The sequence below is a fragment of the Protomyctophum parallelum genome (assembly GCF_964188405.1).
Source record: "Protomyctophum parallelum genome assembly, chromosome: 4".
Lineage (NCBI taxonomy): Eukaryota > Metazoa > Chordata > Actinopteri > Myctophiformes > Myctophidae > Protomyctophum > Protomyctophum parallelum.
In genome coordinates, this window is record NC_139700.1 from 35,313,378 (window position 1) to 35,341,157 (window position 27,780).

The following is a 27,780-nucleotide window of genomic DNA, read 5'->3' on the forward strand; positions in this document are numbered from 1 at the left end:
GTACCCCTACTCACAATTTAGCAATGCAAGAGTAGGGAGACAACTAAGGCTCACTTAACACATTGACTGCTGCTGGTTCATTCTGTCCATTCTGAAAAATACATGTAACAGGGTATCTGCACTGCAGGCTTAGGCAAGTCAGATTTAACTTTAATACCTTATATTTAATATTGTGAGCTTGTAGATCTGTTCAACCTGTTACTTTGGGCTTGTTTATCTGTAAAGACAGACCGATTAATCGGACTGATTAATTAATCAGTCCGATTGATTAATCAAACCGATGCCAATTAATCTAAAAGCAACTCAAATCGGCCGATACCGATGTGTTTGCCGATTCATCTCCCATCACTAATATATATATATATATATATATATTTCCTTCTTTTCTTCACAATATTTCCGGCAGAGCAGACCTCTCATTCTGTGGACCTTAATGACCAAATATATAGAGAAAACTACAAATAAAAAGTATGTCATGACATCACAGGTCCTCTCAAATTTTGGATGGTTGGCTCCCCGGCTAAAATAGATTTGCTTTGTGCTTTGCCAATGACAGTATACCTTACACAGTATGTGCCAATTCAACACTTTTCCCAAATAATATCCTGCATGCAACAACTGGCAATTTTCGACACCCCTGTGAAGCTTGGTTGTCAAGGAACTCTGAAAAAGATATGCTCCATAACATTTCAGTTTTATTAATTGTATTACTATAGACGAAAAACTGTTTAAGTCCAAATACCAATTTCAGGACACTCTTGATCCACAGCAAATGTGTATGCGCAAACTGGCACTTATTTGTGTTGTGTATGACGTCAGATCAAGAATCTGGTCTGCATATAAGGTGCGAAGATGCCTGTGCAAACAGCAATGGTGCCTTCTGGATAAGGCCACCAGACACCATGTCATGTTTCTTCTGCTGCAGGCCTCGGTACAAGAGGCAGGTGGACAACATATTTCCAGAGAACCCAGAGAATGGGCTGGTGAAGACCAACATGCAGAAGCTGACATTCTACGCACAGTCTGCGCCACAGAAGCTGGATCGAATCGGAGCCTACCTAGATGAGTGGCTGTCATGGGATGTTGCCCGACACAGACACGGGTATGTGTGCATTGCCATGGAGGCCATGGACCAGCTACTTATGGCTTGTCACTCTTACATCAACCTGTTTGTGGATAGCTTCTTAAAGATGGTCCTCAAGCTGTTAGAGTCGGATAAACCTCACCTGCAGATATTGGGAACTAAGTCCTTTGTGAAGTTTGCCAACATAGAGGAGGACACACCCTCGTACCACCGCAGCTATGATTTCTTTGTCTCGCGATTCAGTGAGATGTGCCATTCCAGCTACGAGGACCCTGACGTCCACACCAAGATTCGCACAGCAGGCATCAAGGGTCTGCAGGGCGTCTTGAAGAAGACAGCGAATGACGAGCTACAGGCAAACATCTGGGACCCCCAGCACATGGACAAGATTGTTCCCTCGCTGCTCTTCAACTTACAGAGCGCCGGAAAGGCCACAGCCACAGAGCGTCGCTCTCCCTCCCCACAGGCACCCGAGGAGGATAGTCTTCTGGAGCTGACGGAACACTGCTTTAGAGAGCTGCTGGGCCGTGCCACCTACGGCAATATCAAGAATGCCATCACGCCCGTCCTCATTCACTTGGACAACCACTCTCTATGGAATGGTAAGAACTTCGCACTGCGCTGCTTTGAGATCGTCATGCACTCTGTCCAGTCTCAACACTCTCATCTAGTGATTCAACAGTTGCTCGGTCACCTGGATGCCAACAGCAAGAACTCGGCCACAGTGAGATCTGGGATTGTGGCAGTCCTACTGGAGGCAGCTGCCATTGCAGTCAGTGGCTCCGTGGGCATAGTGTTGGAGGTATTTAACACACTGCTGGGTCAGCTGCATCTAAGTGTGCACAATGATTTGGCTTGCTACGGTGACAGCAGCAACAGTGGCACCAAGATGAACACAATACACGAGGAGAGACAGCTGCAGGAGGCTGTAATCACAACCATTGGTTCATTTGCCAACACCTTGCCAAAGCACCAGCGTTCCGATGTTATGCTGTCTATCATGCGCAAAATCCTTGACTCTGGGGTCCACCCTGTACTGGCCTCCACAGGCTCTGGGCCGGAAGGCACCAGGATGATCCAAGTAATGCTGCTCAAGTCCTTGGTCCAGATAGGAGAGTGTAGAGAGACAGCACGAAGGAGTCAGATTCGAACTCGGGCTCACAAGGAGCATATGGTAACGGCAGGCTTCCAGACCACCAACATGTTAACAGCTTTACCCAGCTCCATCCTGGGGCCTCTGCTCTCCTTCTCTCTGTCCGAAGACCCAGAAGTCCGTCTCCTGGTGCTCACCATCCTCCTCGGTTTCATAGATCGACACGACAACAGGCCCAAGGTCTCCGCCATAAGCATCATCTCTGACATCTCGGTGCTCAAGCTCAAAGGTGACAAGTGTTCCAAGCAAGACATCGTGTTCATGAAGAAGCATGGCGAAGAGCTGTACCGACACATCAGCCTGGTATGCAAGGATCCCAGCAGTGACCAGAAACACTACGAGACACTCTTCACTCTGCTGGCTCTGCTCAGCATGGAGCTGGCCAATGGGGAGGTGGTGGTGGACCTCATCAACCTGGCACTCACCCTGCAGGATTTGGCCGTATCCACTGAGGAGTCCCTGCCGGTGTACAACCGTTGTGCTGTGCATGCCCTCGTGGCCGCCTACTTCAACCTCATCTCCCAGCTCACCACTGTCCCTGCCTTCTGCCAGCACATACAGGAGGTGATCGACGTCAGACAGAAAGAGATGCCCTACCTCCTCCCGGAGGACATTTTCATAGAGAGGCCCAGGCTTCCGTCCTCTCTGGAGAAGGTAGAAGGGGAGGTGCTGTTCCTGAAGTCAAAGATCGCTGAGGTGTTGAGTGGCAGCGGCTACAACACGGAGAGACTGGCCGTGCCCTATTTCTCACACCACACAGAGGAGGATGGACCGTCCAACAGAAAAAAGAGCATCGGAGACATCGTCTCTCTGCCAGAGGAGGTGGAGTTCAAGAACAACCCAGAAGAGGAAGAGAGGACACCAGCAGAGGAGATTACATTTGAAAGCCTAAAACATTTCCTCGTGGACACGGTAGGTATGGTGGAGCAGGAGAGGGAGCATGGGAAACAGGTGGTGGAGAGATTCCAAAACAAAGTGAATCAGATCTTCGAGACTACAATGACACCTCCACCCAGCCCATCTGCCCAATCGGTACCGCTCTATGAGCTGAAGTTCCCTAGTGGATTTGTGTACTAGTCCAAAGAGTTCAGTTAACAGTGAGGTGACCGCACTGCTTGAAAGTGAAATGTATCCATATAGTCAGCTTTTTGTGTAAAATACGCAAGGGGGGAATAACCTCATGAAGAAGCAGACGGTTGATTTTGGGGCTCCAATACTGGGTGTTACATTTGGTCTGTGGCGCGGCTTCGGATTTCCTGTGATGGGAGGTCAAAGCCAGGTTGATGTAATGGAGTAGGTTAGATCCCAGGAGGTGCCAAGAGAAGACAAGAATGAGCTTTTCAAAAGATGGCCCAAGCTCTCTCGCTTAGCTTCTGAGAATGACCTTCCAGAGCATAGTATTGATAAAGCTGCTGAAACACAAAGGGCGCACTCCGCCTACCAATGAGGAGAGATCGTACTCTGATTGAGGACATATATTGGCCTCTGACAATATCTTTCTTCAATGCAGAAAACAGTTGTGGGCAAAGTTTGAGACAGTTTAAATAAAGTGGGAGAGAAGGTGGAGGACAAGGTGTAAGATTGAAAACTAAAAGATTGAGGAGAAGAAAGTTGAGAGAACTGCTTTGGATTATCAGCCATTTGTATTTTATTTTGCTCTTTTTTCTACAACAAACTTGAATTAAAACATTTTAGACACAACAAATGAATTAACCTGAAATAGATGTATGTATTTATTTTAAAATACACTAAGAGAAGTAATCAGTGTTCTTCCCAATGTTGGTTATTCAGGCTGAGATGGATGTTCATTAATTTGCCATATAACCACAGTAATCCATCCTGTTAACTGAATTGATGACACAAAAACAAGTCCATCAAACATCAACTAATCTTGAAACTTCACAGGGTTGCTGCAACATTGGAGCAGATACATATATTTATAATATTTTTAATGGTACGACTTTGATTACTCTCGTCTAGGCGCCGTGCCGTACCCTGTGGTTTGAGCAGCCAGTAATTATACTGTAACATGGTAAATCATGAGACTCCCAGAGGGAGTGTGGGTGTGAGAGTGGAGATTAACATTTCCCACAGTTTAATACAAAGTGATGCGCGATGATGAAGCTTCAAGTATTGACTTTGAGTATCCATTCCAAATGAACTGATCACACAACATCATTCCCTTTGGAATGGACGAGCAAGACCTATTACTTTATCAGGCTATAGTATATCCAGTGCTGTGCAAGTTTACACTGAGCTCGTTGCTCAAGTTCACCTCAACAGTTGGCATTTCTTCCGGATTTTTGAGGGTCTTTCAGACATTACGTCATACGGCAACCACGTCAATGGACTTGTAATGTTTGTTTAGAGCACTAAATGTGACGTCATGTGGCAGCCAAGTGGGAAAGCCCCCACTTGGGTTCCCTCATATATGGTGCCCAGGTCTCGTGACATCACTATGACATCTGATGTCATAGTAAATGTGGTCTGCTGTCGCAATTAAGCCCATATGAGATGTCAGAACAGGTTCTGACATTCCATAATGTTGATCCTTCCTCAACCATCCTTCCTCTTCTATGTCTCCCTTTTGACTGATACCTGTCCATTTAAACTCTAGACGGGCCTACAACAAAGTTATTAGTGCAGCCACGCCCGGCAGCCAGCTAAACTAGAGTTCTCAACAGGTCCAAAATTAAGGCCCGGCCCTCATCAAACCCTCTACACTCAAGAGAATGTCCCCGCTACCACCCTTATATCTCCATATGGAGCTGACCTGTTCAGACATTTCATATGCCGATCTGACCTCATCAAACCCTGTACACTCAAGACATGCTCCTTATATGGCCAGTACAGAATTCATTCCATGTTGATCTGACCCCCCATGCCAAAGTACCAGGGCTCATCCAGCAGTCTGCCGTCAACGAGGCAGATGCGTGCACGCAACCTCACCTTGCCCTTAGGCGTCTTACTGGTAATGTTTGTTTAAGTACAATGTGTGTTAAAGAGTGAGGCGCCCTTCACTTCACACAAGTGTGATTTTTTTAATTTCTATTACGTAATCTGCGACTTCACTGTCCACTTCCCTTACTACTAGGCTACTATAAATCAATGTATACCAACATAGACTCACAGGCTGAAAAACCTTTAATAGAAAACATGTTTTTCCATAAACAAATGCACATATTTTGAGATGTTATTTTTTTACTGAAACGTGCACAGCTGTTTAGAGTACAATCACTTGACTTCAGCTTATAGACAACTCATGGCCCTGGTACTGATCAGTAATCATGTGTATGTTATTGTTTCATCACAAATGGAATTCATAATTGCTCTCAGGCAGAAAGCTTCTTTTCAACATTGTCTTTGAGCGGTGCAGCTACTCCAACAATGCACAGCTTTGTGTGTATGTCTGTCAGTCCGTTTGAGGACAAAATGTCTGTGACGTCATGTTGTTGACATCATCAGACATCATTATGATGAAAGGCACCACTCACTTCACACAAGTGTGATTTATTTATTTATTTTTCTGTGAACTTAAATAGATAGAACGTAGATCTGTTATTTTCGCTATTTTGAAAGGAATGGTTTTGGACATACAAGGTTTCCACCTGACAGCAAAGATATGTGAGGTGAAAGTGGATCTCTGGATCCTGAGCAAACAAAGTTTTCTTCTGATAGTCATAGCCTATGGTATATGGTATATAAACCTATGGTATAGGTTTAAACGTGCAGTCCCTATACATCTTTTAAAAGGACCAATCAAATATCTTTGCCATTGCATTGACTTAACTTTGGATCATTTTGACCTGCAACATCGTGCAGCTGTCAGCCAATAGAAACAAGAATGGCATTTGCCTCTTAGAAACTCCATCCTTTATGGGAGGAAACCATAATATTGGAAACATCTGTGACACAAAGTACTTCAAACAGAGAAGCTGCGTGAGATTTGAAGTTAGAAGATGCTTCACCGGTGATTCATATCGGCATAGAATCGGAGGAGATCTCTCAAATAGCATAACAATAACAATGTCACATACTTTGATATATTGAGGGAAACATGGAATAGAGCAAAATAAAAATTGAAAAGACTGAAAATGTAAGTTTAGGCTGACTAGCTGAAGAAATCATGATATTTCTGAGAACATTCATGTTTCTGGAAGATGCTTCTAAACTTGTATTCTATTGATAGTTTGATCACTTCAAATACTCTTTCATCTTATAATAACTAATGACCGAAAATAGCCAATCTACAAGCTCTCAGCACGTTGCGCTGTGACGTGTTGTAGATCTGCTATTTCCGGTGTTTTCCGGTGCTTTCACAGACGACACGCTGGCCTCTATGGAATCCAAATGATTGAAATGGGTCCTGGCGACTGAGAACTTTAATCCATAGGGTTAGGGTTAGGATTAATAAAAATCCATTGGGCAAGAGCTAATGTGACCGTCACAGTGCCATGTCCGGTACAGCTAAAGGACAGTCCGCTAACCGACTACATCAGTGTAAACCGGCGGCAGGGTTACTGTACCATCTGATGGCAAGAGAGCCAGTAATTATATTAGAAGATGATGAACCATGAGCCTCCCAGAGGGAAGCCTGTGTGAGACTCGAGATTAAACAACATATCCCACAGCTTAATGAGAACACAGACATTTTGAAACACATCAATGCCCGATGATTACCACTGAATCTGAACCAGCTGGCACCACTGCAAAAAGATACCCTCCTATGAAAAATTTATATTTCCGGAGTGTTTTAACATTTACTTTTCTAGAAGAAAAAAGTCCTTTTGCAGACCTGCAGTGGACAGGTGTGTCGGATAACTGGAACTGGAGAAGTAGATAAAAAAAGGAAACCTGCACACTGTCTTCATCTACAGAACTAGATCTATTGAGCAACGTTTCGGTCATTCAGACCTTCATCAGGCATACAGAAGAACCAAGCCCCCAGTAAGGCTATCCAACATTGAAGATGCCACTACCTACTGGTGAAATGTGGAATTGCAGCACTTTCATGGAGGTGGACGGACGTTCATGACGTCACGTGCGTAAGCCCTACGCAGTTAGGCTAAACTTCTGCTCGCTCGAGCCATTGAGTTATAATTATACTTCCGGCAGTCTTCTGGGTGCTTCAAAACGCCACTGGGCAACTTCCACTGAAATGAATAGCGGGGGGGGGGGGGGGGGGGGGGCTAACACTCCGGTTCGGTCTCTATACTTTATAGCTCTATGAGAAGAACGGACAAACAGTCAGTATAAGTACAACTCTGGGATCAGTGGGGGCCAATCAGATGCCCCGTGCCAATCCGTTACCATGGAGAGGGACTGCCCACAGGTGAATATAGGTGGTATATTTTCTCCATGATAAAAATATTTTTTTATACCAAGTACAATAAATACAGCTTACTTACTTACTCTTACTCATCCCATGGCCTAGGGGGCCGTAGGGGTGTCATGGTGGATGGTTGGGCAGTCAGGGATCTCCAGCGCTCTCGGTCTTCAGCTGTGCGCAGTAGGGTCTGGAAGCTGCAGCCATTCCACTCCTTGATGTTGTCCATCCAGGACTTTCTCTGCCTGGCTCTTCTCCAGCTACAGCTACAACAGAATAAATCAATCAGTAGAGAAAGGCAATATAAACAATAAAATGCCTTTAGGGTGTACTGACTGAGGCAACAAATGAATATTGGACAATTATACAAATGGGAAAGAAGCATGTCCCTGGAGGGCATACTATCCAATAAATGTATTAGACCTAGTAAATTACAGGTGTAAGAGTCTGTACTCCAGTCCAAATACACCAAAAAGACATCACACATAATGACAGCTTGAAAAAAAAAGTAAAAACGGGACATAAAACAGCATAGAACCAAGTATCGGTTCTATGCTGTTTTATGTCCCGTTTTTACCGTCGATTCCGACCCGTTCCGAAAACATTTTCAAATAGGAAAACCAAGCACGAATGGATCCGTGACAATCTCGTCCGATTCCAACCTGTTCCGAGATTGCTTTCAAATGGCGGCACCGCGCCCGAACGAGATCTTTCTGACATTCTGAGAGACCCGACCCAGCCAGGCAGACATAAATGTGAAAATGATTAAATAATTAGCGGACGTATTGACCAATTACCATTTTATGATTAAAGCAAGAGAGAGAGAGAGAGAGAGAGAGAGAGAGAGAGAGAGAGAGAGAGAGAGAGAGAGAGAGAGAGAGAGAGAGAGAGAGAGAGAGAGAGAGAGAGTTTGGAACCTCTGCAGCGGAGGGTGCATTTAAAATTAACCAAACAGATCTTTTTTCTTTTTACAAAATCATCACAGTTTTAGTAGATGCATGTGCCTGTCTTGGCTGAATGGAATATTAACAAGGCCACATTTGCTGCACTTATAACAGCTCCTACTTTGCTCTCTTCTTTATCCACAATTTGCAAAAAGTGGGGCCACGCACAAGAGTTGCCATGCTCTTGCTTTAACCTGATTATTAATTAGCTTTGAGCTTTGCTTTCACCTCGTTGAGGTCAACACTGTTGTCGGGATCCATGATATAAAGTAGAATTGCACGCCAGTGTTTTCATTCAAATCAGCCCGTCCTGACTTGCCTTGCATGGTACACAGTTGTGCTGCTGATTCTAAACCATCATAATCATCACACAAGTAACACAGCCATTCATGTTGCTGAAACACTAACCTGATCCTATAGGTCTAGCCTAAATTATTGCTGTCTGCATGTATAAAAGCTAAATAAATTCTTGAGACTGAAAATGTTTGCATGACCAAGTCCTAAATGTACTGTACTGTACTGTACTGTACTGTACTGTACTGTACTGTACTGTACTGTACTGTACTGTACTGTAGTCCTGTACTGTACTCAGTGGTCCAGGCACCTTGGCTGGTAATCCAGTCTGGCAGTGTGCCGCGGGTTCGACTCCTGATCCAGACGGCCTTTACTGCATGTCTCCCCCCCCTCCCCATCTCTCTCCCCATTTCCTGTCAGCCTACTGTCTGTCCCTCCATAAAAATATGAAATAAAGGCGAAAGCCAAAAAAAAAAAACAACACTGCTGGTTGTGTGTCTGTCTGTGTGTTAGGCTGTGCAACAGAGACAATTGGTGGTGAACAAATGCTATAACGCTATTTTCGTGCTCGGACACAGCAAGGGACACAGGTACAGACCCAGGGACACAGCCACACACATAGCTGTCAATAGAGCGTCGCAGTCCCGCCCCCTTTCATGACGACGCCAGGCCCAGGAAATAATTCCCAATGCATTTTTCCCAAAGACATTTTGAAACGTATTTATTTTATTATTATTATTATTTTAAGCGTCGTACAAAGCCAACTCCTGTCGTGACAAATCATGACAACAAACACAATATTTTGGACCAAACAAATAATGACAAAGAAGAAAAACAACTATTCTTTCTAATTCTTTGTTTGGCCCAAAACATTGTGTTTATTGTCATGATTTGTCACGACAAGAGTTGGCTTTGTCCGCGGAATAAACGTCTTTAAATAAATACTTTTTGAAAAGTCTATAAGGAAAATGAACAGCGATTTCTTTTCCGGGTCTCTCGAGGGGGCGGGACTGCGACGCTCTATAGGAGTGGTTGCACCACTCAAAAATAAAAATGGAGTTGAGGCAGTGCACGCGGCAAAGTACCATAGCAGTAAGTATAAAACACTTGCCCTGCAAGGCCTACATGCACATGAGTTCACACATTTGACAGGTTGACAGGAGGTCAGGCCATAATTGATTGATGATATTAGACAGTACACATAGGAGTTATGAGAAGGTCATAACATCCACCACCCAAGCTACCATTCCTCCACTCACTTCCTAAGCCCACAGATCTGTGGGCTCACTGCCTGGCCCTCCATCCCCTTTGAGTGAAGTGATTTCACACCTCCATTCCCATGTCCACGTTCAGTCTCACATACTGTGGTGAACGTCTTTGTAACACATGTTTAATGGAAGTGGAAGACTTCGTCCGTGGGCGCTCTGTAACATGTATTATTGAGGGGCGTTAGCCCTACATTGCGCAGATGAAAAGTGTGGTGGAAGAGACCAGGCCGCAGGGGCAGGTGGGGGTTGCAGTGTGTGAGACGCCGTTGCCACAGTCCAGTCATGCGTTCCATACTGCTGACCATGTAAGATCTCTGGAAAACAAACTTAGCAAGATCATTTGAGAGTATCTTTCTGGCTGTCTTAACAAGCGACAAATGTGTCCATTGAACGAACAGGATTTTCTTTGTTTCGAACGGACAAGATGAAACTCTCTGGTAGCTAAATCACTGACCTATCCAACTGCTCCTAAAATAAGCGGCTGAAAACAGAGCAATGTGCAGTTACCATTATCATAGTATTTGGAGGCCAGTCTAGGCGGGTGTCAGTACTATGACGTCATTGTTAACACCAGAAATCTCCATATGGACAGGTTGATACAGAGATCTCCAAATAATGTCACAACGATTCTGAAAAAACTGTTCTCCATATACAGTATGCCCATAATGGGCATATCAGTCAGATGGCCGGTTCTGGACAATCACCGATCTGTAATGACCTCAATGTCCTCAACAATACGCAATTGTGCATGCTAAGTTCAAAGTCGATCGGTTGGACAGTTCTCGAGATACGTTAAGGAGAGGTACACAAACGCCCAAAAGCAAAAGCACAGGCCCAGAAGAGAGTGAGATGGAGAGCTCTGGTGGACGCCCTATGCCCCTCGACGGGGTAAAGAGGATTAAGTCAAGTTAAGTCACACAAACACACAGAGATTTGCATGAGATTTCCTATTGGGACTTCCTATGTAGACTGTCATCCCTACCCCCCTCCAAAGACTTTAGAGTAGACTCTAGGTTGTATTCATTCAACTTTAATGATGGAGAGGGCCACTATATCTCCACACTCACTCCAGAGGGCCACATTACATAATGTATACTGCCAGGCAGAAACCTCTTATCTCTGTATTTTAACTATGTTTTTGTAATTAATTCCCTACTTTGTAATTCTATGTCACAGCAAAAATAGCAGATCTACAAGTTCAAATTGGATTTAATTTAAAATACAATTACGGTAGTTATATATACTTAAAGGTGATATAGACAAATAAATAAATATATTTTTTCTCCTTTCCCTATATTATGATGCTGAGGTGTTCTCCTGCAACAGCACACTCTCCCTTTGGCCCCCTCTGGCTGAATGCACTGTTTATATCCACTACAGTTTACTAATCGGGCGTCGGAGGGGATTTAAACTTTTAGCCAATTGCAGCGCGAGGCTGTGACGGTGTGTTCAACCCAGCAGTATTATAATGAAAACGCAATGCAATTTCATTGCAATGCATAATATTATCCCCATATTTTAGTTTCATCATTGTTCATGTGAAATAGTATGTTTATGATTTAATATGTAAGCCTATTGAAATTATGAGAATCGCTATGTATAGCGCATGGTTGGGTGGTCCGGGCCGGCTTGAAGCATACATTCAACCACGCATTCAACCCCGATTACCAATACAATTATTGAATTGAGAGCCAGTGAGTCTCCTCCGCTACTTCCTAGTTCCTCATTTGCGGGACTCGTCGTGTCAGTCGTGTGATATTGCAATTATGCTCCCAGCAGCAACAACAATCCCATAGCCTGAAGTGACCTGGCTCGGCCAATAGAATGACAGTAATTAAGTAATTAAAGCGGGTCATGTTTGGAATTGTAACAGCTGAAGGTATGGGCCAGCCCCCGGGCCGGCACTGCCAGGCAGTATATGATTTAGGGCTGCCTCCCCATCTCTTTATACAAATTGACACTTGAATGTTGCCATCCCGCATAGATGGGTGAATGATCAGAGGGACATAATCTTTACAAGACAGATGAATCGCAAGCAAACTGGCCTCTGTCACAGTCCACAGACACATACCTCAGCCTTCATTCAATATGTACTAATCTCCCAGCGCCAGGCAGGTGGTGGGCATGTGCCGCAGGGCTTTGGGTGTTCTCACTGAAGGCCGGCGCCATGTCCATGTCAGCACCGGTGCAACACGTTCACGTTCAGTGACAGGTTGTCGTTGGGTGGAAACCTTGTATGTCCGAAAACATTATACTTTTCAGAAAATGGGGGGGACGGGGGGGGGGACGGGGGACGACCCACGCCTCCATAATTATTTTTACACAACCTCATTTTAGTAATTTATGTAAATAAGTTAGATGATGATGATAATAATAATAATATATGTAATAATAATAATAATAAGCCAAATAATAAGCCAAAATAAATAAATAATAATAATAGAACCCACAGACAGACATAACCACTTGCACTTTCCATAGCGAGATGCGATGTGTTTTTGCCATTTATATTCGACAATTTAGACTAGACTGGGCTAGGCTATAATTTGTATAGATTCAATGCACAGATTATTATTTTTGAGGGGCACTCAAAGGGGCTTTACAGCTATACAGCTTTTGTCCCCACACGTCTCATATTTGCCATTGACAATGAAAGGAGAAATTAGGTCAACTTTTCGCCAAATATGACGTACATTTAACCAACCAACCACATACATTCAGTTGTTCATGAGATGATGTATAATGATGAGAGCGCCCCTCACTTCACTTGGGTGTGATGTTTTGTATACGATTTATAGACTGATCGGATAGGATCCTTGTTTACCCATGATCCTATAACTATTCATATGCATTCAATGTATTACCTCGTGTATACACCTTGCTTACTACAAGTCGTTCTGGATTAAGTGTCTAAATTGAAAATTGGTATTAATGAGGGGGAAAAAACTGAACATGTGTGTGGGAAAGCGCTTTCACTTCTGCCTATATAAAGGGGCACCGCAACCGCCTGTCGTACAAACACACAATCTTCCCCTGCAGCATGTCCCGATGGCTGCACCCCACGACTGACACAGCATGTCCCGATGGCTGCACCCCACGACTGACACAGCATGTCCCGATGGCTGCACCCCACGACTGACACAGCATGTCCCGATGGCTGCACCCCACGACTGACACAGCATGTCCCGATGGCTGCACCCCACGACTGACACAGCAGACTGACACAGCATGTCCCGATGGCTGCACCCCACGACTGACACAGCATGTCCCGATGGCTGCACCCCACGACTGACACAGCATGTCCCGATGGCTGCACCCCACGACTGACACAGCATGTCCCGATGGCTGCACCCCACGACTGACACAGCATGTCCCGATGGCTGCACCCCACGACTGACACAGCAGACTGACACAGCATGTCCCGATGGCTGCACCCCACGACTGACACAGCATGTCCCGATGGCTGCACCCCACGACTGACACAGCATGTCCCGATGGCTGCACCCCACGACTGACACAGCATGTCCCGATGGCTGCACCCCACGACTGACACAGCAGACTGACACAGTAAGCAACCCAGCCTGGCGGAGGTCGGCACACTGAGGAGCGCTTATTTCTAGTTTGTGTTTTTATTCTATATCTGAGTATTTTCTTTCTCTAAATAGACCTAGTTTGATTTATTATGCACGTTATTTATTATTTTCTCAACCAATTAAGGAAAAACATTTTCAAGCGTTTATATAAGCAAACCAATCAGTGTTCAATTATATAACAATTACACTTCAGGCATTCAGGCATTTAGAAGACGCTCTTATTCCAGAGTGATTTACAGTAAGCAAGAACAATACATGGTGATACATCAAATACATAAATAGTTTTCAGGGATCATAATCAAGCTAAGAACATCCGTCTAACAGTAGAATATCTGTACAATGAAACTATGATGAGTAACTATACACTATATAGAGTGCTATGTCTCAATTAATAATTAGTTTAGCCTTTGCGTTTGCATACACCTGTAAGGTCGTCGAGGCTAGTGCGAGTGCTATACAAGGAATCATATTGAGCTTGCAGAATAATGAAGGCTACAGAAAACATCATGTATTTTTCTGTATGATGTATCTCTCACGTTTGTTCTTCTCTCGTGGAGAAGAACTCCATTGTGATATATATGATTTTTCCCTGCTTCTGGTCAAGATGAATATATGCATACTTTGAGGAAATGTAGACTGTATGATATGTTGGAGATATGATATTATTACAATTCAACTATTTGATATAAATAAGTTAACATTAACTCTGGCGTATGCGTCTCTTTTTGGCAATATTTCTTTGGCAAACATGTTCAAAGATTGTCAACATTTGAAATGTTTGTTTATGTCCATGTAATGTAATCAGAAGTACAACCTTGTACAAAGGACAAACACTGCCAGTGCATACATGGCAAAATGTCGTTACATACAGTATAGTTGACATACTTGTCAGACACAGCAGACAGAATGAAATCATGGATAAAGGAAACAATGGCTCCTCCAAATTGAGCGGCAGACACGCACGCACGCACAGCACAGCACAGCACAGCACAGCACAGCACAGCACAGCTACAAGGAAGTATAGAGGGTTTAAGGAGTGGTTAAAAAATATCCCCCTCCACTATTCTTTTTAAATTTCCTTTCTTTTACACGAATCGAATCATGGCATCACCTACTGCATAGCTCCGTGCAGTCTATCATAGTAGTGGTTTCAACTACTATGGGGGACAACCTGATATAACTGAATGTCCCAGACTCAGAGACAAGTGATTGTTGCTCTGAAAATGATACGGCTGAAGAGTCAATGAAACACGAGGAGTTGCTGGATGGACTGTTGTGCTGAAAGAGATCCTGCTACAACTAAAAGTCTATATGGGTCATCATAACTGTCTGATGTTCTTACAGCGCCACAATTAGACCTATTTGATTGGTAGGGCAGGAGGGGCGGGGGGAGTGTCCTCATTTCAATATACTTATGAGGACATCAACATTTTAGGGACCACAATTTCGCACCTTTTGCCATTTTTAACCCCAACTCCAGCCATAAACCCCATTTCCCCTTTTTGTACATACTGTAAGTGTTTTATATGATATATATTTGGTGCCTAATAACCGCAAACCTGAATATTTTCTAACACTAATTCACGCCAGCATTTTTCCCATTTGAGCTCTTATTTTGAAAAGCCACATTTCCAGTCTACCGGAAGTAGTATTATCCTAGTAAGTTCAACGGAGCCTGGGCAGGCCTTGTTTACAAGATGAATCCAAACCGGGGCACTGGAGAGCTCCACATCGTCGGCTCTGTGCCGTCAAAGAAACATTGTTTTGCCATCTGGGACAAGGAATAGGAGATACAGGCAACTGAAAGAAACACATAGAATGGATCATTATGGCGACGACGATCTAAGATGGACGATCCAGTGACAACAACATAGCTAGCTAACCGGCTAACGTAAGTAGCATTATGGCTCGATCGATCGAATGCACTATAAAAGCGCAATTGCCATTAATCAACGGCAATGAAAGAATGAATTGTAAGCCCAATTAACACCCCAAATGTATCTTGTGAGGACCAAGAAAACTGTCTTCGCAACATCTATTTCTGAAATTCAGAAGTATACACATACACACACACACACGAGAGAGAGAGTAGGAGAGATAGGAGGGAAGGAGGAAGACATAATCTCCCATTAAGTATTAATGGAATGAACCCTGAGGTCTGCTCCCTTATTGCTGCTGGTGGATTCAAGCCAATGATGGATTCTACAGACAGACTTTACTGTGCAACTCTACACTAAAGGGTTCAGAGATAGCGTGTGTGTGTGTGTGTGTGTGTGTGTGTGTGTGTGTGTGTGTGTGTGTGTGTGTGTGTGTGTGTGTGTGTGTTATTATGAGTGTGTGACTGACAGACTCTTACCAGGTAACTCTACACTACAGGAGTCAGTGATATCAGCCAGAATGGATATCCAATACACAATTAATGTGTGTGTGTGTGTGTGTGTGTGTGTGTGTGTGTGTGTGTGTGTGTGTGTGTGTGTGTGTGTGTGTGTGTGTGTGTGTGTGTGTGTGTGTGTGTGTGTGTGAGGGTGTGTGTGTGTGTGTGTGTGTGTGTGTGTGTGTGTGTGTGTGTGTGTGTGTGTGTGTGTGTGTGTGTGTGTGTGTGATGTGTGTGTGTGAGAGTGAGAGTGAGAGTGAGAGTGAGAGAGAGAGAGAGAGAGAGAGGGCTAGATGTGGTTGGATTTAGAGGACTGCTCTTTATTATGTTGACATATAGTTCTTACAGTTCTGATTCTCTAACTCTGGATTTCAAGTTTGTTGTGACTGGAGTTGCTGTCAGGGAGAAACCTTGTAACTCCATATTTCCTTTTTTGTTTTTGTATTTTGGTATGAATGCCCTACTCCAACTAAGTGTCACGCTGGATCACTTCCAAAGGAAAAAAAATATTCCAATAAATACAGTTGCAAAGGGAAATAAATGGAGATATAAAGTCAGAATTGCAAGAAAATTCCAACAATATCTTAACCTTTTTATAACCTATTTTTAACCTTTTTTATTTTTATTCGCTGGCAAGAATGCACTTCCATCCGTGTCATTTTGTAGCGTTGGTTATTCAAAAATCACACCCATGTGAAGTGAGGGGCGCTGATTTATTAAAGTCTAACTCATGTTGATTAGGTGATGTACTGGTGATGTAAAACAAACGGTGCCAACACAAACATTAAACACCATTAACAATAAAGAGACAATATGACGTAATTAGTTACAATATGACGTAATGAGTTACATGATGTACATTTCCCTTCATTGTTAATGGAGTTTCATTTTTGAGGGGCGCCCCTCAAAAATAGTGTACAAAGTGACGTGCTGCGAGCTTGTACATTTTGTACACCAGATTGTTATTTGTGGTGCAACCACTTCAAGGAACAGCAATGTCTGTCCCTATGTATAACTGTCTGTTTAATTAGGGTACCAACAGGTACAGAGAGAGATTGTGTTGCACTGTTGCCTGCTAATTACAATGTGGAGCGTGCATGCATGCGAGAGACAGGGAGGGAGGGAGAATACCAGAGAGAGTGTTGTCTGCTAATTTCCCCACACGGATTTAGAAGGCATTTGAAGAATCGGCCTCAGATCTTAATGGTTTACCCCGTGTTTTTCCGTTTCGTTGATGCTGATGTATGTGGGCGCTGTGCAAGCCATTAGTTTGATTTGAGGATACAACAGCCACATCAGACAACCCGGGAGGGAAGCAGCAACAGCTATCAATACAACACACACTACCTCAGTGCCGTTATTGTACACAACACGGTCATTAAGTTACTGTGGATAGAAACTATCTCTTTTTCCCTCAATCCCTCACTCACAATACCACTGTGTTTTTCCAAAACAAGCTTTAGTTTGTCTTTGCCTATTTTCGCAGTTGTTCATCCGTCTTTCTCAAGTCATATCCTGATGTCCCTGTCTCCCACATTATTATTATACCTGTCCAATTATTACAGCAAAGTACCTGCTGTACATAATGTAGCACCAGCAGCGTGGATATGTTGCATATGTAGACAACAAGCCATCAGCCCTGCGATACGCACTAACAAAACACATGCACACACATCGTCCTACGTACTCATACGTAGATTGCCAACATCTTAACCACTAAGTTGGAGGGATATAAGGCCACGCTTTGCACGCACGCACACACGCATGCACACACACACACACACGTCTAGTGGATGCACACACTGCAAGCAAATACAAACACAATGACCTCCGGGACAAATGCACAAACAAGTAAGCAAGCATATCGGCCTACACTGCCCTATATAGCGTATGCGACTATGAGTATAACATCATCATCATACCCGGAAGTTAATCGGGAACGCCTTGTGTAAAGAAACTACTTTCTGGCCTTGACAGCCCATACATCCAAACAAAAATGTCCTATTTGATTGCATTAAATGACTTTAAACAACATTAATTTCACTTTGTCACTCACCTTTCCACTCGATCTGTCGTTCACTTTATGCATGCGCATACCCTCTATACAGCATACTTACTATACAGTATACACACACTGTCCACAGAAACAAACATACAGCACACACCATTGACACCTCCAGACTGTATACTGAACTCCTACTGTATGAACAGAACAGAAAGGCTAGAGATGTTGTTCATGCAGACAACACATCCCAGGGAAGCAGGGAAGCTATTTCCCATGCATGTACTGTATGTGGTGTTCAAACTAAGCCTGTTTGAAAGGTCAACACACAGAAGTGCAAGTTAGCTGCAGATCTGTGTATAAAGTTATTGACAAAAAACAAAACCCCTCACAATGCAGGAAAGCTGCACTGTGATTGTCCAGTAGTCGCAGACATGAGGACAAATCACAGCCATGAACGGCACTTCCACATAACGCAGGAACTTTTATAAAGTAGCTATAGATTTATTATCAAAAGAAAGCCAGTGGTCACATGACTTGACACATTTACACATGAGTAAAAGTAAAGTAAAATTACTTTAACTGTAGAGCCTAAGCTATAAAACAACAAAAACATTAAAATGTTTTTTTTTCATGTATGGGCAGAATAAAAATACATGAAAGCTGTATTGAGCTTTTAGTCTTCTTCTCTAATGTTCAGGGAGCATACATCCCGAGTGTTGGTGCATAATGGCAGAAAGCCCTCTCACCACTTTGCTCATGTGGATGAGCTAAGTGATGGAGTAAGGTGAGACTCTCGTTGATATAAAAAGATGCAATTTCAACTCAAATCACACAAATCGGAAGCAGGTGTAGAGCAGCATGGACGGGTATATGGTTAGTTTTTGTTCACATTCTAGTCGTACCTTTTGGATAACCTGAAATGGTAAATGGTAAATGGTGCATTTATATAGCGCCTTTATCCAAGGCGCTTTACAGAGATTGTGCATTACATTCACCCATTCATACACCGATGGCAGCGGAAACCATGCAAGGCACCAACTAGCACATCGGGAGCAATTAGGGGTTCAGTGTCTTGCTCAAGGACACTTCGACAGTAACTCTGGGGGAGCCCGGGTTCGAACTGGCAACCTTACGGTTACCATCCAGGCACTCTACCCCTAAGCCACCGCCGCCCGTATGAATGGAGTTCATCAATAGAAGTTATCATGCAGTTACGTACTCCAGTAATCCATGAGCCTAGAAATAAGTGTGAGTCTTTCAGCACCAAGAGTTTTGGGGCTGTTGTTGATCCAGAAGAGTGCGTGCATGTGAAAGAGTATTGGCTAATCTCTCAAACCACTGTCTGTTTGTCTGCCCGTCTGTCCGTCCATCCCCTGCATAACTCTGGCATGCTGTGTAGCTTCACCAATATAAGTGGCAGAGTGTACAGCAGAACTCCATTATACATGACATCTGTGCCCATCGTATGTTAGTGGGTACCACCTGAGAACAGGTGCAGTGGATACTGGTAGGCTATATCTATTCCCAACCTCTTTCCCAACCTCTGCCGTCCCCCACTAAGACTGAATTTTCAGATTTTGAATTTATAATCTCAGACCATTCTACTATCCATATTTAGGCAACACTGATGTCATCGATATAACATCTTCGACATATACATATATGCCTGCGCCTGGCAGACAGATGATAAACTTGCACTGTTCATATTTCTATCTAGCTCCTCATTCAGGATGTCAGATCACAGTCCCTTGCTGTTAATAGAGCAAAGGGCAGCTGAGGCAGACAAGATTATCGATTACGTCAAACAACAGATCCAGCAACACAAGGAAAAGGCCATTGCCGAGGCCTCTACCAAAGAGGAGAAGCTGATGTCGGAAAATAGAAATCTGAAGAAAGATATCGAGGAGCTGAAACAACAGCTGCTGGGGATAGAGAGGAGAAGGGGCGTGGTCATGCCCTCGGCGGAGGCCAGTGTTGAGTGCGTGTCTAAGACCATCACTCCTACTGAACCCTCGGCCCCCTCTGATGCCACACTAACAGGCCCACAGTCTAAAGACGAGGGAAAGATGAAGCCTGATGCTGCACCAACAGGCCCACAGTCTAAAGACGAGGGAAAGATGAAGCCTGATGCTGCACCAACAGGCCCACAGTCTAAAGACGAGGGAAAGATGAACCCTGATGCTGCACCAACAGGCCCACAGTCTAAAGACGAGGGAAAGATGAAGCCTGATGCTGCACCAACAGGCCCACAGTCTAAAGACGAGGGAAAGATGAAGCCTGATGCTGCACCAACAGGCCCACAGCCTAAAGACGAGGGAAAGATGAAGCCTGATGCTGCACCAACAGGACCACAGCCTAAAGACAAGGGAAAGAAGAAGAAGAAGCCTGATGCTGCACCAACAGGCCCACAGCCTAAAGACGAGGGAAAGAAGAAGAAGCCTGATGCTGCACCAACAGGCCCACAGCCTAAAGACGAGGAAAAGATGAAGCCTGATGCTGCACCAACAGGCCCACAGCCTAAAGACGAGGGAAAGATGGAGCCTGATGCTGCACCAACAGGCCCACAGCCTAAAGACGAGGGAAAGAAGAAGAAGTCAGCAGAGAAAAAGGTAGCAGAGAAACAGGAGAAGAAACAGGCCGCTCCTCAAGACAGCGCCACGGTGGACGTGTCGCAGCTGGACATGCGCATCGGACGCATCATCGCGGTCGAGAAGCACCTGGACGCCCACACACTTTATGTGGAGCGAGTGGACGTGGGCGAGTCCACGCCCAGGACGGTGGTCAGTGGGCTGGTGAATCACATACCTCTGGACCAGATGCAGGATCGCATGGTAGTGCTGCTGTGCAACCTGAAGCCGGCCAAGATGAGAGGCGTGGTGTCCCAGGCCATGGTCATGTGTGCCAGCTCCCGGGACAGAGTGGAGATCCTGGACCCCCCCAGCGGGGCGGTGCCCGGGGAAAGGGTCACGTTCCAGGGCTTCCCGGGTGAACCAGACAAAGAGCTGAACCCCAAGAAAAAGGTGTGGGAGCAGGTGCAGCCAGACCTGTGTACAGACGAAGAGTGTGTCGCCACCTACAAAGGTGCCGCCTTTGAGATCGCCGGCAAGGGAGTGTGCAAAGCACAAACCATGAGCAACAGTGGAATTAAATGAATAGAACGACTGATTGAGAGCCGTCGCGCTATCAAACTTCCTGAATGTTCAGTGACTGAGGAAGAGGATGATCCTGTCTGGAAGGAAATGCTGCGAAATTCTGTGAAAATTAATCAGCTGTGTTGTTTATATAATCACAGAACATATTATTGAGTTAAGAACCAGAGCCACATTTATTCCAAAGGAAATTCAGGCCTATGATACTCAGGCTGTATTTTACACAGCGATCTGCACAGATTGATTGAATGTGGTGGTGAGCCAAGACAGTCTTACCTCGCCGACAAAATACATGTCAAATGAGATGCCTTCATATCTCCTCCTATTGTAACACTGCATCAGTGCATTCACAATCACCTTGCACCTCCGTATTTCATCTTTTTACCCTTTTATTAATCTACATTTGACCGCGTTTGTCCATGAGTCTGTCTGTCTGAGCACAGCATAAACAGCTGCAGCTGATTGCAACACAAAGATGCAATGAATTACACTGATTAAGCACAAACAGAAAACAGTGCAACATCATAAAGTTATGAACGAGAGAGCGGACAGCCACACCCCCAGCTATTCATTTCAATGGAAGTAGTTCAGTGGCATTTGAAGCACCCGAATGTCTGCCGTAAGTACCTCTGTTGGCTCAATATAATTGGTTGGCTCCCGTTGGTAGATCTGTTTTGCGTCCCATCACGGAATATCTCCACGAACGTCCATGTATTTAGTGTAGTTCCAACTTTGGCCAGTAGGGTGGCCAGCCTCTCTGTGGGTCTATGCAACATATGCAGCACTAAAGGACACACACACGCCAAAATTTAGTAGTACCGCCGGAATACAAGCGCCCACACTTCAAATAGAGTAGTACCAACATACCAGCACACAATCATTAGACAGTAATACTGCCTGAACACCAGCACACACTCATCAAACACTCACTGGGTGTGATTTTTTTTACACCCTCATAGATGTACATTTATGCTTTGTTATATGGCAATGTTATACACAAGTATAAAAATATATAATCTACAAGCTTACAATGCATGGAAACAAGTTGTGAGTTATATAGCTATTTTTGAAAGTTTTCACCTATAATGACTTGCCCAAAATAGGATGCCAGGTTGAAGGTACTTACTGTATGTGTTTTATAAATATTTAATCAATGATAAGTATGTATTAGCCCCTATTGATTTTCTACTGTCTTTTCTTCCGCCACTTTTTGCTGTTCTGGCAGTTCTGTTCCGTCATTTTCCACGAAATTCGGCAATAATTATGGTTGAGGTCTCCCAATTATATAATTGTATGATTTGATTTGTATGACCCACACTATCCAATCCAACCACCATCATGTGTTAATAAAAATAGCTTGTAAGACTAACTAATAACGATCCATTTGGATCCATTAATTGGAATGAATGAATAGTTTTATTTAGGTTCCCAAATCTCAGATAAAATATGTAGGCATGTGTCCCCAACATATTGGTCGATCAGCACATTAAAAAAATGATAGCCTATATATATATATATATAAAAGCCGAGTGCACTTGTATGCCTAAATGCATGCATTAGGATATTTCTATCATGCGCGATTGGGGCTGCTCACTCGGCAGCCTTCTAGGCTACTCGAAGTGCAACGGTTGTGAGCGGACTCACAACCGCGGACTCGCGCTGCATGTTAAAAAACAAACTCACAAATATAATAAGAACATAGGCTTATCTGCATTCTGCACTGTATACGAATCCAACATTGTTTAGTGTAGTAATGCCTGCAGTAGGCGGCAGGCCTATTGAAATTGTTTTGTTACGGAGCTCCTTGAGTTCACTGTCGGTGTGTGTGTGTGTGTGTGTGTGTGTGTGGGAAGGGGGGGGGGGGGCAGACAGCAGCGTGCTGCCGATCCGATTCACATTGGAAAATTAATAGGGCTAATTAGCCCTATATAAAAAATAGAAGACCACATTAGCCTAATGAATGGCATCAGCGTGTTTGAAAGTCGGCCAGTCATATCATAGTTTTAAGCCAGCTCACCACCACTCGCGCTTGTTCACAAACATGACGGACAGACAGAATTTATAATAATGTAGGGCTTGTAGGCTATATGGTAACAAGAAGACTCGCCACATTTACCCTTTTTGGCGAGTTATCTTGAGAACTCGCCGAAACGTGAAGAAACGTTTCTGAATGTTCTCAGAGCCTGCATCTCCCGCATGCTGGGGGTGGCTCATCTACAAGCTCACAACGTGTCCGGATGCGACGCGTTGTGAGCTTGTATATCAGCTATTTTCAGCACGGAACACATTGTACGGCGAAGAATAAAGATGTCTTTTGTTGGCCGTTCGTGGCGATATTATGGACACGTACCTCCTCGACGTGATGATAACCAACTAAGCTATTGGAAGCTATTTTTCGTGGCACATTATGTTTAATCAAACAAGTGTTAGGAGTTGGGACAGTGTCTGTCAGCGTGCATGATCATCATGCAGTAGCTAGATGCGCGCTCCAGTGGCGAGATTTCTTCTCCTTTTGGCGAATCTTCTTCACTTTCAGTGAAGAAGATTCCAATATTTTAAATATCGGATATGTTTTACCTCTGCAAAGGTGTGAGTGAGCACCCGCCTTGGTTCCGAACTTAATTAAATCAATTATAATTATATTGCTTCAGCGGAGCACGCACCGTTGTAAGCTTGGAAATCTTTTAATTTCCTTTGGTGTCCTTTGATGGATTGATGTCAGTTTTTACATATATAGTAGCCTACAGTGGTAATATACAATTGTGCAAAAACGACATAACATAAAAGCCCTAATTGTCCTGCTACATGTGTAGAATTATTAAATTAATAGAGTGCGGGCTATATTCATAGCAGTGACCGCGGCTGTGATTTCTTTCCAGCAATAATTTTTAATGTAATTTGTGAAGCCGCTATTATAGTCTGCGGCTGCAAAGCCTTTTTTCTTTTTTTGACAGACGGATCTCAAACTGCTGTCTGCTGAGTCATGCTTGAAGCCTTTTATGGTGCGCTATGGGGCGTGGATCTATGCAGATGAGGTTGTCGCCGGGTGCTTTTCCGATCACTTTGCACCCGTTGCATTCAGTATGACATACACCTGCGATACGCCTGCGTACCTGTGGTACACACCACTCTCTGAATAACACGTCATCTCAACGTAGCTTGATCGGACGGATAAATACGATATCTGTTTCCGCCACAGTGTAACGGTGGCGTATTTCTTTTTAATGAATTAGGACCAGTATCTCTACTTCTAATGGACTCCTCTGTCACTTGCACAATAATTCCTCTCACTGTTTTTATACTGAAAAGAAAACAGTATCTCAACTCTCCCACCTCTCTTTCTCTGAGACACAGTGCTAAATAAATCCTCTCATATGAACTAGAACATTCATGTACAGATGCACACCAGTAAAGCATGCACAATCATGCAGGATTATGTCAACATTGCAGTGAAATATATGACTTCACATCCATACAGTACACGGAAACACCATCTCTGTTCACATGTTAAAATGCAAGCAACTTGCAAGTCCATGCTGCATGCATGCTGCATATGTACAATATATTCCTGATATCGCACACACACGCACACGCACACGATTTGTTCAGGAGATAAGTGCAACAGTAACCATGGTATTATTGGAGTAGAGAGGCTTGCCTGCTTGCCTGGCCAAAAATAACAAAGAATCATTCTACACCTGAGTGAGTAATGTGGACACTGTGTTCCTGTCAGTTTTAGCCCTGGCAAACATGTAAGGCTCAGGCACTTTCTTCTGGTAATATGTATTGTCCCTCATGCATACTGTATATATATCCAGCAAAAATGTATGTTGCTATTTCAGTGGTGCTCAAACATGTCATGTCAACGACCACCACAATGTATTTGGCCACAGACCCCCAAACTGTTCTGTTCCAGGGACCCCCAGAAGAAAGATTTTTTGTTAATTATATATAAATAAAATGGCTGACCTTGGAAACAATGGGGACTGATGATGATGATGATTTTTCTTTTGTGTCTGCTGCTTGACGAAAAGCAGAATAAAATACAGAACATTACTATCGCAAACTGTTACCGTTTTATTGACGTGACATGAAAGCGAGGAGGATTGTGTGAAGTACTGTCACCCCCGGGGCCGGTTGTGTGTTGATCAGCGCGTCTAAAGTGAATCGATCAGTGTAGTGTAGTGCAATTTTGGAAGTGGAGGAAGTGGGTGACACGACAGGCTCTGTTTTTTGTGGATACCGTTTTATTTTTTCTAAAATCGTTTTTTTTTTAAACTGGTCATCCTTAGGGGGTCTTTGAAAGATATGCATCATTATTTTTAAAAGGAAATGTCCCTGCTTCCCAACCCAAGTTTTCCGAACTGTCCACAGCCCACCTAAGAGCAAGTAGAACATTATAATGAACATTAGTGAGGACAAACTATAAGGTATGGTTGAAAATGGATTGGTTATATTAATATTATTATACTATAGCTGTAGCGCCACTGGAATTGGAATGCATTGAGCCTCAATTTCCCAGAACCCTTTGCATGCCATGCAAAGGATGTTTTTTCGATGAGGCGGTCATCTGAACGCGTCACAATCCCACGCTTCACAATCCCACTCTGACCCTGTAAGTCTTAAAAATGTATTACAAACGCTAATTAAACAATGAAAACATAACTCGTGTAACTCGTTATTGTGAGGGAAGCTGTTCTACAATCAATTAACTCGTGTTAAAGGACCACTTCACCACTTTTCAACCTATCTTCATATAATAGGTCCTCACTAATAATCATGAAATAATGGCGCAATTTATTCCTACTCGGTCTGTGTCTCATAGGAGGGCTGTGGGCAGTTCAGAAACAGTCTTCCAGTGACATCATCGATGGGGAATACAAGCTAATAAAAACTGCAGGCTTTCTAGTCCTGAAAAGTTGCAATGCGAAAATGGAAGCCATCGTTCTCACGATAATGAAAATCTAAATATCTTTGTAAAAATAAATTGTTTAAAAACAATCTGCCTAATGATGATGTCACTGGAAGACGGTTTCTGAACTGCCCATAGCCCTCCTATGAGACACAGACTGAGTAGAAAAAAATCGTGCCATTTTATCATGATTATTAGTGAGGACCTATTATATGAAGATAGGTTGAAAAGTGGTGAAGTGGTCCTTTAATGAATGGGAGGGGAAGTGTTCATCAACTTACATTTGTAATCGTGACAGCTCTAGTAGATGTATATGCAGCATGCATACTTGCATAGTACACATTATGCACACGCTTCACAGCCCTTCTGCCAATACTAAAAGCAAGTTCCCTGCAACCAAGGTCCAATAAATGATTGAACCTGGGAGCAAGCTGCCAAACAATGGGCCATTTATCTGACAGATGTTTGGACACGTTTCCGTAGTGTCACAGACAATGCACAGCAACGGTGCATGTGACTGATGTTGACCTTTGTTATGTATAGCAAATATCCTGTATAGTCAATTACACTGCTACGAATATAGAATATTTATTCTCAGGATTTGGATTCTACACACGCCTAGCTAATAATTAAAATGGATTACATGGTTTTGTGTCCTTATTTTGAGTAAAATCCATAACAGGTTTAACTGGATATGTTGTGGGCTAAATATGGCAATGTGTGGATGGTGAACCAGTGGGAGGATAGAGACAAACAGCAACTGAAACGGTTTTACTTAAAAACGGGAACGTCTAGGAAGATGTGTTCTGCAGAGTGCATACTGTATCTTCACCAGGTAGGGTGACTTCCCTGGGCTGTGTAAGTGGGGCTTTTTGATTGTTCAGTTCAGTTTATTTTCAGCATTGTTTGGACAAAGAAGAAAAATAGATACATAGCCCACCCTAGTATGCAATACCCATTATTGAGTGGTGCAACCACGTCCTTACGGAGCTATGTGTACTGCGGCTGGGTGGGTGGCTGGCTGGGTGTCTGGGTATGAGCACGAAAACAGCATGGTTGTTTTTCACCACCTGTGCGCAACCTAACATACGTGTACACAACTGGAACCCCCCCCCCCCCCCCCCCCAAACACACACACCCCCACCCCTGGGGACCCCCACGTGGTAACTATGTCATTTATGTACCGTTTCGGACGCGGGGTGGCTTGCCGGAACCGGGCCGGCACCCTGGGTGCTTTGGTGTGGGTCTGGAACATCCCCCCACCCCTGTGCGTGCCCATATATGGAGATCTCCATCTGTCTGTCTGCCTGTTATGGCCATTATGAGATAGATGTCTATGTCTGCCCTTGTCCCTTATCAGTATATGGGCAATTGGGCATATATGGGCTTGGCCATAATGGGCATGGTATCGGCAGTCGTGTAAAGTCCTTGTGCTGTTGTGCAGTGGTAAACGTCTGTGGAGAATGCCTTAAGAGTGCAAACTGACTGAAAAGTGGAGTGATTAACTAATCAAATGGGAGGTGTGGGGGGGGGGGGGGGCTATGGGGTTACCATGGCAATCAATTGGCTCATTTGGGCCATGGCCAGAGCCTTTTCTGGCAGTTTTAGACAACCGCCTATATCTGACCGACTCGATGCCATGCAGGCACTGCTTATTTTAAGATAATATTATAGTATG

General features: G+C 43.9%; 2 protein-coding genes across 2 annotated transcripts; both read left to right on the forward strand.

Moving 5' to 3' along the window:
* Nucleotides 1-926: 926 nt before the first annotated feature.
* LOC310857178 (protein EFR3 homolog B-like) lies at nt 927-3,314 on the forward strand (the record flags this gene model as incomplete). Its single annotated transcript, XM_083762789.1, has 1 exon — nt 927-3,314. The coding sequence occupies exon 1, from the start codon at nt 996-998 to the stop codon at nt 3,312-3,314; it is 2,319 nt and encodes a 772-aa protein (XP_083618915.1). The 5' UTR covers nt 927-995.
* A 16,457-nt stretch (nt 3,315-19,771) lies between these two features.
* On the forward strand, nt 19,772-21,193 carry LOC310857554 (aminoacyl tRNA synthase complex-interacting multifunctional protein 1-like; the record flags this gene model as incomplete). Its single annotated transcript, XM_083763268.1, has 2 exons — nt 19,772-20,081; nt 20,601-21,193. The coding sequence occupies 2 exons, from the start codon at nt 19,772-19,774 to the stop codon at nt 21,191-21,193; spliced, it is 903 nt and encodes a 300-aa protein (XP_083619394.1).
* Between the last annotated feature and the right edge of the window lie 6,587 nt (nt 21,194-27,780).